The 14,242-nt window shown below is 43.5% G+C and overlaps 2 protein-coding genes across 2 annotated transcripts; one reads left to right on the plus strand and one right to left on the minus strand.

Annotated features, from left to right (window-relative positions):
- Positions 1-843: 843 nt before the first annotated feature.
- On the plus strand, positions 844-9,779 carry pcnx4 (pecanex 4). Its single transcript, XM_073483724.1, has 11 exons — positions 844-982; positions 1,867-2,641; positions 2,732-2,911; positions 3,124-3,662; positions 3,777-3,877; positions 4,127-4,249; positions 4,986-5,346; positions 6,921-7,024; positions 7,103-8,208; positions 8,324-8,510; positions 8,703-9,779. Exons 2-11 carry the CDS (start codon positions 1,944-1,946, stop codon positions 8,952-8,954), a joined length of 3,651 nt encoding a protein of 1,216 aa, XP_073339825.1. The 5' UTR covers positions 844-982; positions 1,867-1,943; the 3' UTR covers positions 8,955-9,779.
- Positions 9,780-9,817: 38 nt separating this feature from the next.
- dhrs7 (dehydrogenase/reductase (SDR family) member 7) lies at positions 9,818-13,821 on the minus strand. The gene is made up of 7 exons (XM_073483726.1): positions 13,627-13,821; positions 12,935-13,087; positions 12,581-12,687; positions 12,088-12,327; positions 11,808-11,930; positions 11,477-11,692; positions 9,818-10,152 (listed from the first exon to the last, which is right to left on the minus strand). The coding sequence occupies exons 1-7, from the start codon at positions 13,754-13,756 to the stop codon at positions 10,111-10,113; spliced, it is 1,011 nt and encodes a 336-aa protein (XP_073339827.1). The 5' UTR covers positions 13,757-13,821; the 3' UTR covers positions 9,818-10,110.
- Between the last annotated feature and the right edge of the window lie 421 nt (positions 13,822-14,242).

Here is a 14,242-nt window from a genome sequence, read left to right on the forward strand (position 1 = left end):
AAACAATACAGAAAAACTGACAACCACAGTCTAACGTGTCCTGAAATAAATACGCAATGGCTTTTTAATGTGTTTTATTGTTATGAACACCAGAAATTCTTTAAAGTAGTGAATAATTTGGAGCCTCATGAGGACCACCATCATATTTCTGGACCACTAGTGTTCAATAGATATTCGCAATGACCAGTAATCAAATGCGGCCAAAAGCTAAAAGAAAGACAATTTTCTCTTCTAAATATTCAGTGTTTATCCAACTCCAAAATACAGTATGTGATCACTAAACTCCTCCTGCTTCCTGTCGGTATACAACCAGTGACAGTAAACACAACAGATGTGCACCTCTGCGCGCCATGCACAGCTGATCTGTCCCAGGTTCACTGCACAGGTAAAACACAGTCTGTTTAAACTGCAGCATTACTGATACACACATAAAGCAATGTGTGTCAGGCAGCTGCTGTTGAACACATATGGAAGTGTCATTGTCAATGTAACCATACTGTATCTATATCTACGCATCTGTATCCCTGTGTGTGTGTTTGTGTGTGTGTGTGTGTGTGTATAAATGCTTTCATAATTTATTTTATTTATGTTTTTGTGTCTGTTCCACCTTCCCCTGAACCCAGTTACCTCCCTAAAAGTCTGACAAAATTTCGCCCTCTTGTCTTTATCCAAAAGCCACAACACACATGGTTTTGTAATAAGGTTTGTATGTGTGTGTATGTAGTTGTCGAAGGGGCGGGCTTGTGTGATGTAAGGGGCGGGGTTTATACGCTTCAACCTATCAGGAAACTCGCTCTCTTCTTGTCTCGACTCCTATTGGTTACAATCTGTCTGTGTATCATGCCGATGTTGCTTGGCTTTCAAGCGGTTAGCTCGCAGCTAATGTTATCGCTGGCGATTTCCGCCTTTTTCCCCCTAATACTGCCTGTATCGTCAAATATTACACAAAGCTTATCCGCGGTTGGCTGTTCTGCTGTTAAAGGTAAGTTTGTCTCACACAGGTGACACCGCAGGTTGCCAACCTACTGTTATTTACCTGCTAGTAATAGTAAGCTAACGGATAGTCAAGCTGAAAAGACTGCTAGCTAACAATAATAGAGCTAGCTAAGGTAAAGAGTCTCAGAGAGGTTCAGAAAACAGTTTACTTTTCGGCAATTACCTGGTTTGGCACGTAAGGTGTGAGTCGATGTGTCCCGTTACTATCTTGGACAGGTTAGCTCATGTTAGCGCATCCACAAGCTACTGCTTCTGTGGTATGTTTTTATGGCATCTCAGCAGCTGTTGCTCATGTATCTCATTTTGTGCCATACCTTATAAACCGTATATTCGTGGTTTATTTGTTATTAAAACATCCCCTTTTAAAAGTCGGCTTGTTGTATGATGTGCTAACGACAATTTCATTAGCGTATATCAAGACAGCTAACTCACCTGATATTGAAGGATGCTCTGACATCAGATTGATGGAGAGATTAGGAGGTACCATAGGAGTAAGGCTTCAAAAACATGCCTGTCTTGGTGCAGTTAAATGGCTTTTGCAAATACAATTTATTTTATTTAGGGATCAAATAAACATTAAAATCCTATATGTTTATACATAAAATGTTATCAATTAGTGCTTATTCAGTTGATTGCAGAATTTATATTACATTTTCCTGATTTGGAAGAAGTTCTCATTAATTCCAATGCAATCCATGTACAGGCAGCAAATATTTGACAATATTTTGCAGAATATAATTTGTGATTTAACTCAAATTTGTATAATGTTACTCAGAAGAGGCACAGTCTAGGGCTACTGTTGTATGACAATGATGATGTGGTATTGGTGCATCTCTAGTTTGCTTGATAACAATAATTCCTCCATTGCAGGTAGCTTCATTGTGTATGAGACAATGAATGGGCACCCTCCTTCAGCTGTGTGGAGATGACCTGCCACCCCTTCGGGAATGGTCAGAATGGGGCCAGATGTGCCCCTTCTTAATGAGTACAAGCAAGAGTTCTTCTGGAAGCGCTTCCCCCAGACCATTTTGGGGGGTCCACGCTTCAAGTTGGGCTACTGTGCCCCACCATATGTTTACGTCAATCAGGCCATCTTGTTCTTGACACCATGGCTTTTTGGGGGCATTGGTACTCTTCTCTGCCAGCTGCAGCTTCTTCAGGAGCTCCACGCCACAGTGCTCTCTGGTATGCTTATGTTCGGGGGTGCAGCGGGTGTCCAGGCCCTGGCATTGTACGCTGCTCGGAGGAGTGGCGAAGTGGAGAGACTCGGTGCGCCCAACATACTGGTCGATGAAGAGGAAGTGGAATTCACCCACTGTGTCAGCCCGGAGACGGTCCGATTTATTGCCCCTGGGAAGAGGTTTGGGCTCAATGTGGTGCTGCACACAGTCCTAGCCGGGGTGCTCTGTGGCTTTGGAACATGGTATGTGTTCCTTGGCAGACTGACTGCTCTCTACGGCAGCATTGGCATATCCCTGGTGGTCTATGTTCTGAGTTGGGTGACACTGTGTATAGCTGAGTATTCCCTCATAGTAAATACGGCCACAGAGACGGCCACTTTCCAGGCACAGGACACTTATGAGATCACCCCCCTCACCCGGCCCCTCTACATTTTTATTTTCATTGCTGTGGACTTGGCTGATAGGTGAGTGACAGTTGAGAAGGCCTCTTTTATGCTACTGTATTTCACAAAGCTTCCTGCTTTAATAAATATCAATTTCCTGCTCTGATTTAGGTTCGCAGGCCCAGTCCCTGAGCTTCAACTGGCCAGCCAGGTTCTTCATGTGCTGTTCCTCTTCCTACCTCTGCTGTGGGCGCTCGGTATACTGCCTCCCCTGGATGCCCTGCTCCTCTGGGGCATGGAGCAGGCTCTTGTGTTTGGCTTAGGAGGCTCGCCCATGTCCAGCAACCTCAGGTACATATTGAAAGAACGTGCCTTAGCTTTCGTCAGCAGTTTTGCACTGATGTAGATAAATGATTTTTTTCTGGCAGTTCATATTGTGGTCATTTTATGTGAGAAATCAGTCCTCACCACATGCTTTTAGTCCCATTTGAGTGACAAGTGTGACTGTAGCCTGTATATCATCATCATCAGGTCTGACTCTTTGTGTGTACTCTGTCTCACAGGCTGCTGTTGATGTTTGCTGTATCTGCCGGCGTGGCTGTGTGTAATTACTTCATCCCGTCAACCCTGGGTGTGGTTCTCTTCTCCATCTCTACGGGATTTCTGCTGAGCCTGGATCTCAGCCAGGTTGGCACACTCTGCAGAGGTCCCAGGGCAGCCTTTGGGGACCGTGGATTTCGCAGAGGGGGGTCACCACCTCCTCCTCCCAGTTCTTTTGGCTGGAGTCTGGGCTGCAGGGAGCTGCTGCTATATTTGAGCGTACTACTGGTGGCAGTGGCAGAGGCAGGGGTGTTGCATCACTTCCTCGGTTCAGCTCAGTCTCAGAGCCTGGTCACTGGGCCTCAGGCTCCTGTCAGCTACCTCCTCCTCGTACTATTCTGCCTCTGCTGGGCTCTCAGAGAGATCCAGGGGGCCTATGTATTTGGAGGAGTGTTCCTCAATCCCCTGTACCCTAAAGGCATGTCCAGTGTGCAGACTTTCAAGCAGAGGAACAGAGGATTATACATCGCCGCAGCAATCAGAAGAGTCCTTCTTTATCTTGGTGAGCTTGTTATGATCTGATGTTCTTCAATCTTAACATCTCACTGAGGTGTGAAAACAACAATTCTCTGTGTGTGAATCTGTTTTGACCCACATTTACTGTTTTATTTCACAGTGTCTCCATTTGCAATGATTGCTTTCCTGTCTATGGACAAATCTCTGCAGCTGCTCCACAGGGCTTCCCTCAGTGTGGGATTCACACGAGCCTTTAGAGTGGTATGTACGCATTCACAGACTGAATATCAATGTGAACATAACATGGAGAAAATAATTATTACAGTGAAGAGTAACTTCACGCAGATTCTTAAAGTAACTTGCAAAATTCATAGATCTTGTTTAGAATAAAACCGAAAAGTATGACAGTACTTTAAAATAATTGTAAGTTGCAGCCCTATCCCTAGAGTGTGTTTTGCTTGGTTTTTGTGGTTGTCATGCCCAAAGTGATTGGTGTTTGTTGCTGTGTAGGTGTGGCAGAGTTCAGAGGATGCCCTGCTGCAGATGGTGGTTGTGGTCTTGATGCGGATTGCAGCAGGAAACAACATGGTGCCAGGATGGGACAGCCTGGGGACTGGAGTTCAGCTTCTTCTGGTGAGGTCAACATTCATTTCCACTCCACATTAGGTCCTTCTGTGTTGTCTGTCATATCTGTTTCGGCTTGAATGTGACTTGAACAGTGCAGCTACATGTCTTACATTTTTACACTGCAGCTGTGAACAGCACAGTGATCTGTTGACAGAGCATGGGATGTTTGTCTGAAACATTTATACAATAATGGGGGCATCTTATCAAAACTTAAATATGGAAAATCATCATGGTTACTGATACTTATCTTTTCCTTTTTTCCCCCAACATTTTGCAACATATTAATGGTTGAAAAAATATATTAAATATATACTCCATGGCCACTGTTGTGCAATTTAATGGAATTCAATACAGCATATCTGTTCAGTTTTTATTTAAAGTGTTAAGAGAGGTGTTAATTCAGCTTTATGTTTCTTACTGAGATTGTAGTGAGTGGTGGTGTATTCTTTTGGCTGTTGGTTGGACAACAGAAGCAATATGATGTCACTTTGGGCTCCGGAAATTGTGATGACCATTTTTCTCAATTTTTTGCCATTTTATAAACCAACTGATTAATAATTAAAATAATTGGCATGCGCGTTATTGTTAGTTGCAGCCCTAAAACATACATGAAGTAAAACTTTAAAAAGTAAATGAAGCACAGAAATCACTTAAACATACCACATAATATACTGACATGAGCTGATAAGACCTGTAGTGGCTCAACAGCTCAGTGCTTTTCTTGTTTGCCTTTCTGATCCAGGTGGGCCTCATCTTTGACAGACTGACCCAGTTTTTTGCCAAGCTAAAGTTTACCCTGACTGTGCTGGTGACGTCTTGGACAGAGAAGAAGCAGCGCCGCCAGTCGGCTGGAACTCTCTTGGCTCTGAACGCCTCTCTGTGCCCCCTGCTGCTGGCGGTGGTGACCCTCTCTGCCCTGCTCTCTGCCCCTCTGTTGCCCCTCTTCACACTGCCGATCTTCCTGGTGGGTTTCCCCAGGCCTCAGCGCAGTTGGCCAGGCCCCGTAGGTACCGCCTGTCCCTGCCCAGACTCAATCTTCTACCAGCAGATGAGCGGAAGTCTGGCCTCTGCTCTCAGGACGGCCTTTGCAAGAGGGTCACTGGGTTAGTTGTCCACTTTTAATCGTTTTATAGTGTTTCAAGTGAACAGTTATTACAATTTTAGCATTTACAAGATCTCCTTAACTATCTGGATATTCTATATATGTTAATCAGATAAATACTGCTGCAAATAATCATTTTTATCATTGAAGAAATTGGCAACTATTAATGAATAGCTTTGCAAATATCATCACTAAATCGTAAAATGATTTATTAATTATCTAAATATTTGGAATGTATTTTCCTTTCCTCATTCATTAACTCATCTGTTGGATGAATCAAAAGTTTCCGAATAACATCTATAAACGAAATATGCTTTCAGTTACATACGCTGTTTCTCCTTAATTATTGTGTCATTTAAAGCCTACATCAGTACACACAACTCTACAGAGCTCCAACATTATTCAAAAATGATTATTTTTTCTAACTTCAATGTGTTTTGACTTGTACAATAATTGCAGTGACCGTACTTTCCTGTAGGTCAAGTAGGGACGGTATGCAGATCAAAGAGCACTGAACCGTCACCTCATATGGTTTAATAGTAAGGGGAATGTTGTTGTGAGCAGCTCTTCGGAATTGCTGGCAGTAACGTGAGCTTGCATGATCCAGTTAAGCTTCCTGTGAAGTGACCCAAAAAAAAAAAGCTCTGATCTGTATTCATTACATCCAAATGTTTCCGCACCATTAACCGCGTAATACTCTTAGGCCAAACGGAGCTGCTGCTGCTGCTGCTGCTGCTGCTAGGATTTTGTTCTGGGCTCGATCGGGGGGGGGGCAAGAGAGAAAAAAAACAGTGCAAGTACAGAATCATTATTTATGGTCCGATGATTCAAGACTGAGGTGATGGCATCACTCTATCTTGTTTTGTTTTTTGGGGTGATGTAGCTGTTGATGAATAATTCAGAATAAGCGCTTGTTAGGTTGATGCTCGCAGTCTAAGGATGGCAGTTTGTAGTGTTCCTTTGCTCTGCTCACACTGGGGGCCGCGGAGCAGCGAGCAGGAAAGGAATCTGCCCAGCGTGTCACTTCCCATCATGAGGTAGCGGCAGGGACTATTCTAAGATGTCGTTATGGGACATGACATTATTCTTTGAGCCAAGCAAGCACTAGTCGACTTAAAACAAAAGCCTCCATCACCTTGCCATCGCTATTCATCTGTCATGAAATGAACGTCTGCCCGCTGTCTTCTGCCACCCAAAATAAAAAGCCCACATTGTGTAAAAGGAATTAGTTTTTAGAGATTAATGGAAAGCTAAGGCCAAGAAAAAGATTCAATATTTAGATCTCTGTGCAGTCAGCCAGTTAAAACAGTATCATGACCTTCCTGTACTACTGTGATGGTACGCGTCTCCCTGCAGCTCATCCAGTAGCCATGTTATCCACATAGTCAGGAGAGGGGCGCACAGCTGATGCAAAATGAAAGGGATGTGCACCAAGAGTCCCTTAGTTATGTGTGTTATATGATGTACATGCAGTATGTTGTGTGTTTTCCTTTCCTCTTGCCCTCAATTTACACTTCACGTCTCTTTACATGATAGATGCATGAATGGTTGATGACTTTCTCTCCCCTCCTGTAGGTTCTTTAGCCCCAGGCTCTCATTTTCTTGGCCGCTTCCAGGACCGTATGGTTTGGATAATGATCCTGGAGAGAGGATATGGCTACTGTACAGTCAACATTAAGGTACTGTATATTTCTGTTATTTATATTTCTGTATGTTTTTGTTACAACAAGGTGACAGTGCGGTGTTGTTTGTTACAGGGCCTGGAGCTGCAGGAGACATCTTGCCACACTGTGGAGGCACGGAGGGTGGATGAGGTGTTTGAAGCTGCATTTGAGCGGCCTGAGCGGCTTGGTTTCACTCAAGGCTTTAACCTGCACTGGGGGAACACCCTCACCCCTTGTGCTGCCCTCGCGGTGCGAGTCTACTCTGATGCCCGAAACGTTCTCTCTGGCATCATTGACTCTCATGATAACTTGAGGAAACTTCAGGATGACTTTCTGAAAGCACTGGTCTGGTTGCTCCTCCGATACTGTGTGCAGAAGCATAAAGGATTTCTGTGGAGCAGTGAAGAAGGGCCGGGAGTAGGAGGCAGGAAGTCCCAGTCCTCCCAGTTGGCCCAGACCACTTGTAACCAGCCATCTGAGGCTGTCATGGTGGAATCCAATGTGTCTTCTCTCAGGTTCAGACAGGACAGCTCCAGTTTGACTTCCTTTGGTGATTGGTCAGATGAGGATGACTTATTTGGACCTCAACCAGCCAGGCGGACAGTGGCATTAGTGACAGCAGAGGTCCAGCCTGGACACGCAGCACTGCAGATTGGGGCCTCTCTGCCTGGCTCTGTGGAGATGGACAGTCTGTTTGAAAACATGGCTCTCTCTGCCCTGCAGCCACTGCAGCCCCTGGGTCTGGGCATCGGGATGCCAGCAGTGGATAAAGGCCGTAACGCAGAGGTCTTCAGAGACAGTCCCGGCTCTCTCCCTCAGCTGAACTTCAGCTGCCCCCAGTCAGAGGTATTCAACCTACCGACAGGCTGGAGGACAGCACCTTTGTTACCTTCCCGCTTGCTGCAGCTCAGGCCTTTGTTTCCTGAGGACTGGTACAGGTTCACCTTGGGGCGGTTTGGGCCCACTGTGCAGGGTGAGACCTCAGAGGATATGACCAAAGCCCTGAAGGAGGATGAAGCCTTGAAAGAGTTGCACACACAGGTTGCACTTTCATGTCTCATCTCACTAGGGGCTGAGTCCGCCTTCACCAGTCCCAGTTACGTCTACAGACTCTATTGTGGAGATATACTGTGGACAGAAGGACTCGACTGGCTCTCCTCAAGTAAAGAACTTTACCAGCTCGCACTTCGTGCTTTCAGGTAAAATTGGCAGACTTTTTAGGATGTGCTAATTCTGATCAATGAAGCTCATTTATGCCAGAAAAAAAGACATTATTTCATTGAATTCTGCCTCTGTGGTTTTGTTCGCCCTCAGGTTCAGTTTCAAGCTGCTGTTTGATCAAGCAAGTCTAGGGCCCATGGAGTCCCCTGAGGAATTGTTCAGCACCTTGGAGGAATATGAAAGGGACTGGTACATTGGCCTGGTGACAGAGAAAGGCTGGCACGACAGTGTGCTTCAGGAGAAACCTTTCCTATTCTCTCTAGGACATGACCTCGCTATGGTAAATACACCCACAAGTCCTTGTTTTCATTCTGTCTAAGATACAAAATATAAAAGCACATCTGTTGAGACCTTACCTATGCTTATTTTTTTTCTGTCATTTGAATAAAATTGAGGTTATTTACAGTAGCAACTTAGAGAAAATCTCAGTGAAATGTTTTACACTTGTATGATTTGCTTGCATGGTCAACAGGGTACCTACACAGGGCGAGTGCTGTCCCTGCAGGAGCAACTGGTGCACGTGGGCCGTCTGAATGGAGAGGGGGTGCGAGGCCAGTGGGCAAACCTTTCCTGGGAGCTCCTGTATGCCACCAATGATGACGAGGAGCGTTACAGCATCCAGGCTCACCCCTTCATGCTGAGGAATCTAACTGTTCAGGCAGCCGATCCCCCTCTGGGATACCCCATATACTCCTCAGCCCCCCTTCACTTCCCCTGCCTCTGACCTGTGGCTTCTTCTGCCCTTTCTGTTGAGAGGGAAGAGGATGCTTTTCAGTCGGTACTACCAGAGGCAAATGTCCATTTCCAAAGTTTATGGTTATTCGGAAATTCATGTGGAAACTATAGCAAAATCATCAGATACCTTCAAACAACTTTGGAGTTTTACTTTTGAAACTGTTCACTCATATGAGTTCAGAGGTATAATGTCTGTATGGGAACCTCCTTTGTTATTTTTTATACATCGATTTGACCGTTTTGGTGCTTCATTTTAGTGCACCACAGAGGAAGAAGCAGTGGCATCACCACTGTACGCTTGTACAGGTTGCAAAATCTTGTCAACAGATTTCAACTGAGAATGTGGACTACCTCCTAGAACAGCACATTAGAGATGAAAAAAATCCCTTTGAACATTTGTATCTTCAAAGATTCCCTAATTGATTCCCACCGAAGCACATACGTTTTGTGGTTTGTTGATTGTTTGTGCTTTAAAAAGAAGTGAATACATTTGCCCACCTCCCCTCTAGAAGACAACAGCTGAATACCTCTGTTTTTTATTGTACTTTTTAGATTTCACAACTTTCAGGTGATTCCCCTCCATGCCCACAAAAACGGGACAAGAACTTTAATGTTTTGCTAAGATATCGAGGATGTGCCTTGGGTATGTCTTGCTGTATGTGTAAGGTGTTTAGTGCTATTGTTTTGTTTACAGTTCACTTGTTTACAATTTAGAACGAAGAGTTAAATGAATTTTTGTCCATAGTCTCTTGTACATATTGTTGATTTTTATATGTGTAACTGTATATACTTATAATAAAATAGCTTGGCAGAAGCGGTGTTGTATTTCACTAAACAAAAAGAAACAGAAAATTGATCTAAACTAAATTTTATTAGGCCTTCCTACATGGAATCCATGCTAAGTTGACATAATGATGTTAGATATGTTTGTTACAATTTACATTTGAGATGACAGCATAATAAAATTAAAATGACCCATTTTTGTCAGACCCTGCCATGCCCTGGGCAGACGGCTCTGAGCTGTTGAAGCAGCAGTGTCCTTAAAGTTTTCCCTCTAGATGAAGGCAAAGACCCCAAAATTTGGCAGGGAAATCACTTTTCTATTTGGAATGCAATAAATGTGTTTCCTCTCGAGGATGTGACTTTCAGGAGGTCTTGGGCTTGGTGAAGTATGCCGAGTCTGCATCCTGCAAAAGAAAAGGCTAGGTGTCAACACTGATGTTGAAAATGTATTGCTTCCTGGCGAGCTTTTTTTTTCTTCTTGATGGTTTAGGAGCATTGTGTCAATTTTTTCAAGTTGTATAGGCTGAAGATGGCAGCTTTTTTTTATCTTCAAAGGATACGTAAGAGACGGTAGCATGTGACGCTTCAATGTCTGGCCTACTGGAACATGACCTTTTTTACATGGCCCTGAGCTGTCACTGACCAGCAGAGGCCAACAGACACACTGGTCAGTCAGTCAGTCAGTCTGCACCGCCGGGAAATAGTCAAGCTCACTGTCATACCCTGGCCACCGTCTTATTCTTATTAGACTCAAGCAAGGTCAATAACAGCTAAGGCCCCCCCAGCTGTCAAGAGACAGCTCTGCATTGTGTCTGCAATATTCTGCTTTAAGTACTTTCGGTGCAGAGATGTTGAGAATCCCCCAGTCTCAGGTTTAACGCAGTAAGCCCCAACCATACAGTAACAACTTTGTCACATCACATGAGAGTGCTTTCTGAGTAAAGTGAGCTGTTTTATCTGAATTTCATCAGGTGGGCATACATTTTAAATATGGAAAATTATTTTGCATCAGTACAGGAAATGTTTTGTTAAAGGTCTAATACGCCCATGGTACATCCAAACACGTTTCATTTTAAGAAATACTCTTTCTTGTTTGATGAGAAGATTGACAGCACTGTCACATCTATACTATAGTCTATACTGATAAATATGTAGCTGGAGCCAGCAGCCAGTTACTTAGCAAAGACTGAAAACGGGAAAAAGTTAGGTCGACTGTCTGAAGGTAAAATACATCTAATCCAAGCAAAAGCCTAAGTGTAAAACAAGATAATAAGCTGTTTTATGGAGAGTTTTGTGTTATTGCTATTAGTTACTGGTCCTGAACCAGGACCAGTAACTTCCTGGAGTGCTGGTTGCCTGGCATCTGCATTGTCCCACAGATCTACTTAATGACTAGTGCTCTTCGCTGTGAGAGCTCAAAACGGTGAAAGTAGGTGACTATCAGATGAACAAATGCAGAGTTTCAGCATCACATTGGAACTAGCACAGATAGCCAGTAAGGGTACACTGTTTAGTGTGATTTTAATCATGTACTCTATCTAAGGCTGGTTGAACTTTGCACACTGTCTTGTCTGCAATTATTTTAATCCACAAAATATCAAATTATTAATAGAATAGTATTAGGCCAAAAACATTGTGGTGATTTTTGGACCTCCCTGAAGATAAATCTAGCCTCTGCTTAGGTTGAATGTGCACCATATTAACTCTGTACAGAGATTATATACCTACCAGACCAGCTTTGAAATTCTGCACCCTTTTTCTGCCCAACTTGTTTGTGATGAACCAGGCAAATGTGGGAGCGTACTGCCAGACGTAGTAAAACAGGAGGAAGGGCTGCTGCGCGATCCACATTTCCTTGACGCCGTTGGCAATTCCCACCAGCATTAACTGCACGCAGCGACTTGTTGGCATCTTGTATTCCTGGTTACCAGCTTTGGCCACAGGCTTTGGTAATGGAAAGGAAACAGGTTACTGAAAACAAACTAATACCACATGCATCAAATACAGGTAAAATACAGGATTTTTATGTCCACAATCAACAGCTCTGTTGATAAATTACCTTGTTCACTTCCTCTGTGAAGGCATTTTGGACTATCTGTGACTGCACAGGCCCTGGACACACTGTGCTGATGAGTATGTTTGGAAAGTCAGTCAGCTCAGTCCGAAGGGAATTAAAGAAACCCTGTCGACAATGCAATAACAATCAAGAACCGGGTATACAAAGAGAAAGAGAATATGTTGTCAACAACTTACTGGAAAATTAAATGAGAGAAAACAAATTTAAAATAAAAAACATGAAGTAATGACACTAGTGTAGTTGCTGTCTGTATTCCCCTCACCTGGAGAGCATGTTTGCTGGCAGAGTATCCTGTTGCCAGGGGCGCCCCAGCAAGGCCGACAACACTGCTGACAGTCACAATGCTCCCAGTGCCTTGCTGCGTCATGTGAGGCAGCACCTGCTTGGTGATGGAGACCGTACCCAGGAAGTTGAGCTCCATCAAGGCCTGATACACATCAACACTGGTCTCCATGCAGAGAGAGCGCTGGCTTCGGCCACCATTGTTAATGAGGATATCAATCTGGCAAGGCATGGAAAATTGGATGAAACCGGAGAAAAGGAAAACAGAATTTCTATGGAGAGAAAACTCTGGCTTCATATTCATTGTCACATCTGTACATACTATGATGAGAAGAGAACACCAAGGCTATGTCTATATAACTGAAAAACTAGTGAATTAAGTATTGCGATTGAGTTGTTGAACGAATAGTAATGCTGCAATGACACTAGTGATGAAACCCTGTATTATAAAAGAACAATCGCAGTGGCCTTACACGTCCAAAGTATTGGATCACAGCTTTAGTTTTTTCCTCATGCGATGTCCTCTCCAACAAATCCAGTGGAAGAACAAGGATGTCTTTATCCTGGAGGTCAGAGCACTCTTGAGGAATACATGATGAAAAGAAATCAGCTTCAGACTGAATGGCAATGAAACAAAGTTAGGTCAAGCACTGACACCCTTATGCAATGTACTCTTTGTTCGAGAAAGAAGGCCGCAAATAAGAGAAAAGGTTCTACGGCAAAGTGTTGTGACTGTGTTATACTCGTACCTGAACTGGCAGAGTTAAAGACTTTAAATTTAAGTACTGGTGAATTTTAAGTACATTATAATAAAACAATTCTCTTACCTAAACACCGCTGTTTCACCCTCTTCAGCTCAGCCTCACGTCTTGCAGACAGGATGAGACGGGAGCCACACTTGGCTAGCTGGCAGGCCAGCTCCTCTCCGATACCGCTGGAGGCTCCAGTGACCCAAGCCACCAGCCCCTTCAGCTTATTCTCTGATTGACAAAAAGACACAACTGTCAATTCATGTCATATGCTGGGACTATACGCCTTACTGTATCTTTATGTGGATTACGAAGCCATGATTCTCTACTATATTATATATTTTTGCTTTAATAACGCCCTGGCCAGAGTAAACAGAGTTAGCGTTAGGAGGACTGACAGATTTAACAAAGCATCCTATTGCAGTCTTCACACTACTTCTACCAATGCAGTACTATTAGATTGAGTTAATCATCTTAGACACAGCATAAGTGTTTGTTGTTGTTTTTACCAACCCTGTGTGCTGTCTTTAACAATATTGGGAAGCAACATTCACTTTAGTACAATCTTGAAGCACTTGGGAAAGCTTTCCTCACATATGTACTGTGGAGCTCAGAGGAGCATGAAGTGGGTCAAAGGTGAAACTAGTTATTGTTTAACGATTGTGTTAAGGTTTAACGTTACCTCCAGTTCAGGGGGACTCGAGCCACATCTTGACATCAAGTGAATATAAGCCCTGGTTTGTGAATGAGTCGTGACAGGGTCCACTCACCTGGCTTGTGTCCTAACAGACTCCCCCACAGCAGCGTGAAGTCCGCATCCGCGAAAATGAAACACAGGAAGTGAACAAGACAATAAAGTGGTATCAAACACCACAGTGCGGACACAATACAGCAGTCCATTTGTTGTAAATGAACAAATGGACTTATCACTCAACTGGAGCAGGTAAATACTACGACAAGCTTCCGCCACGACATACCTGCTGCTAGCAGGTATGACGTCACATCCGCTCTTATATTTTCAAAATTAAAGCTCAACGGTTGACAAGATAGATAAATAATAATAATAATAATAATAATAATAATAATAATAATAATAATAATAATAATGATAATAATAACATCGGGGACCCTGGATCTGTGGTCTAATTTGTGTCATCTTAGTCTTTGAAATGAAAAAGTTTTCCTCTGCTGGAATATTGCATAATAATAAGCAATAGTCTTCTTCCTTCCCTCTTGAGCTTGCAAAAAAAAGTCTTTTTTTTTTCTCTGTGGTGGATGTCAGCTTCTTGCAATAATATACTCCCACCAGAGCAGTTGCACAGTGTTACACATACACTTTTAGTTCAGTTTTTAGTTGTTGTTTCAAAGCAAAATTCACGTTCAGAA

Source organism: Pagrus major, chromosome 16, assembly GCF_040436345.1.
Source record: "Pagrus major chromosome 16, Pma_NU_1.0".
Lineage (NCBI taxonomy): Eukaryota > Metazoa > Chordata > Actinopteri > Spariformes > Sparidae > Pagrus > Pagrus major.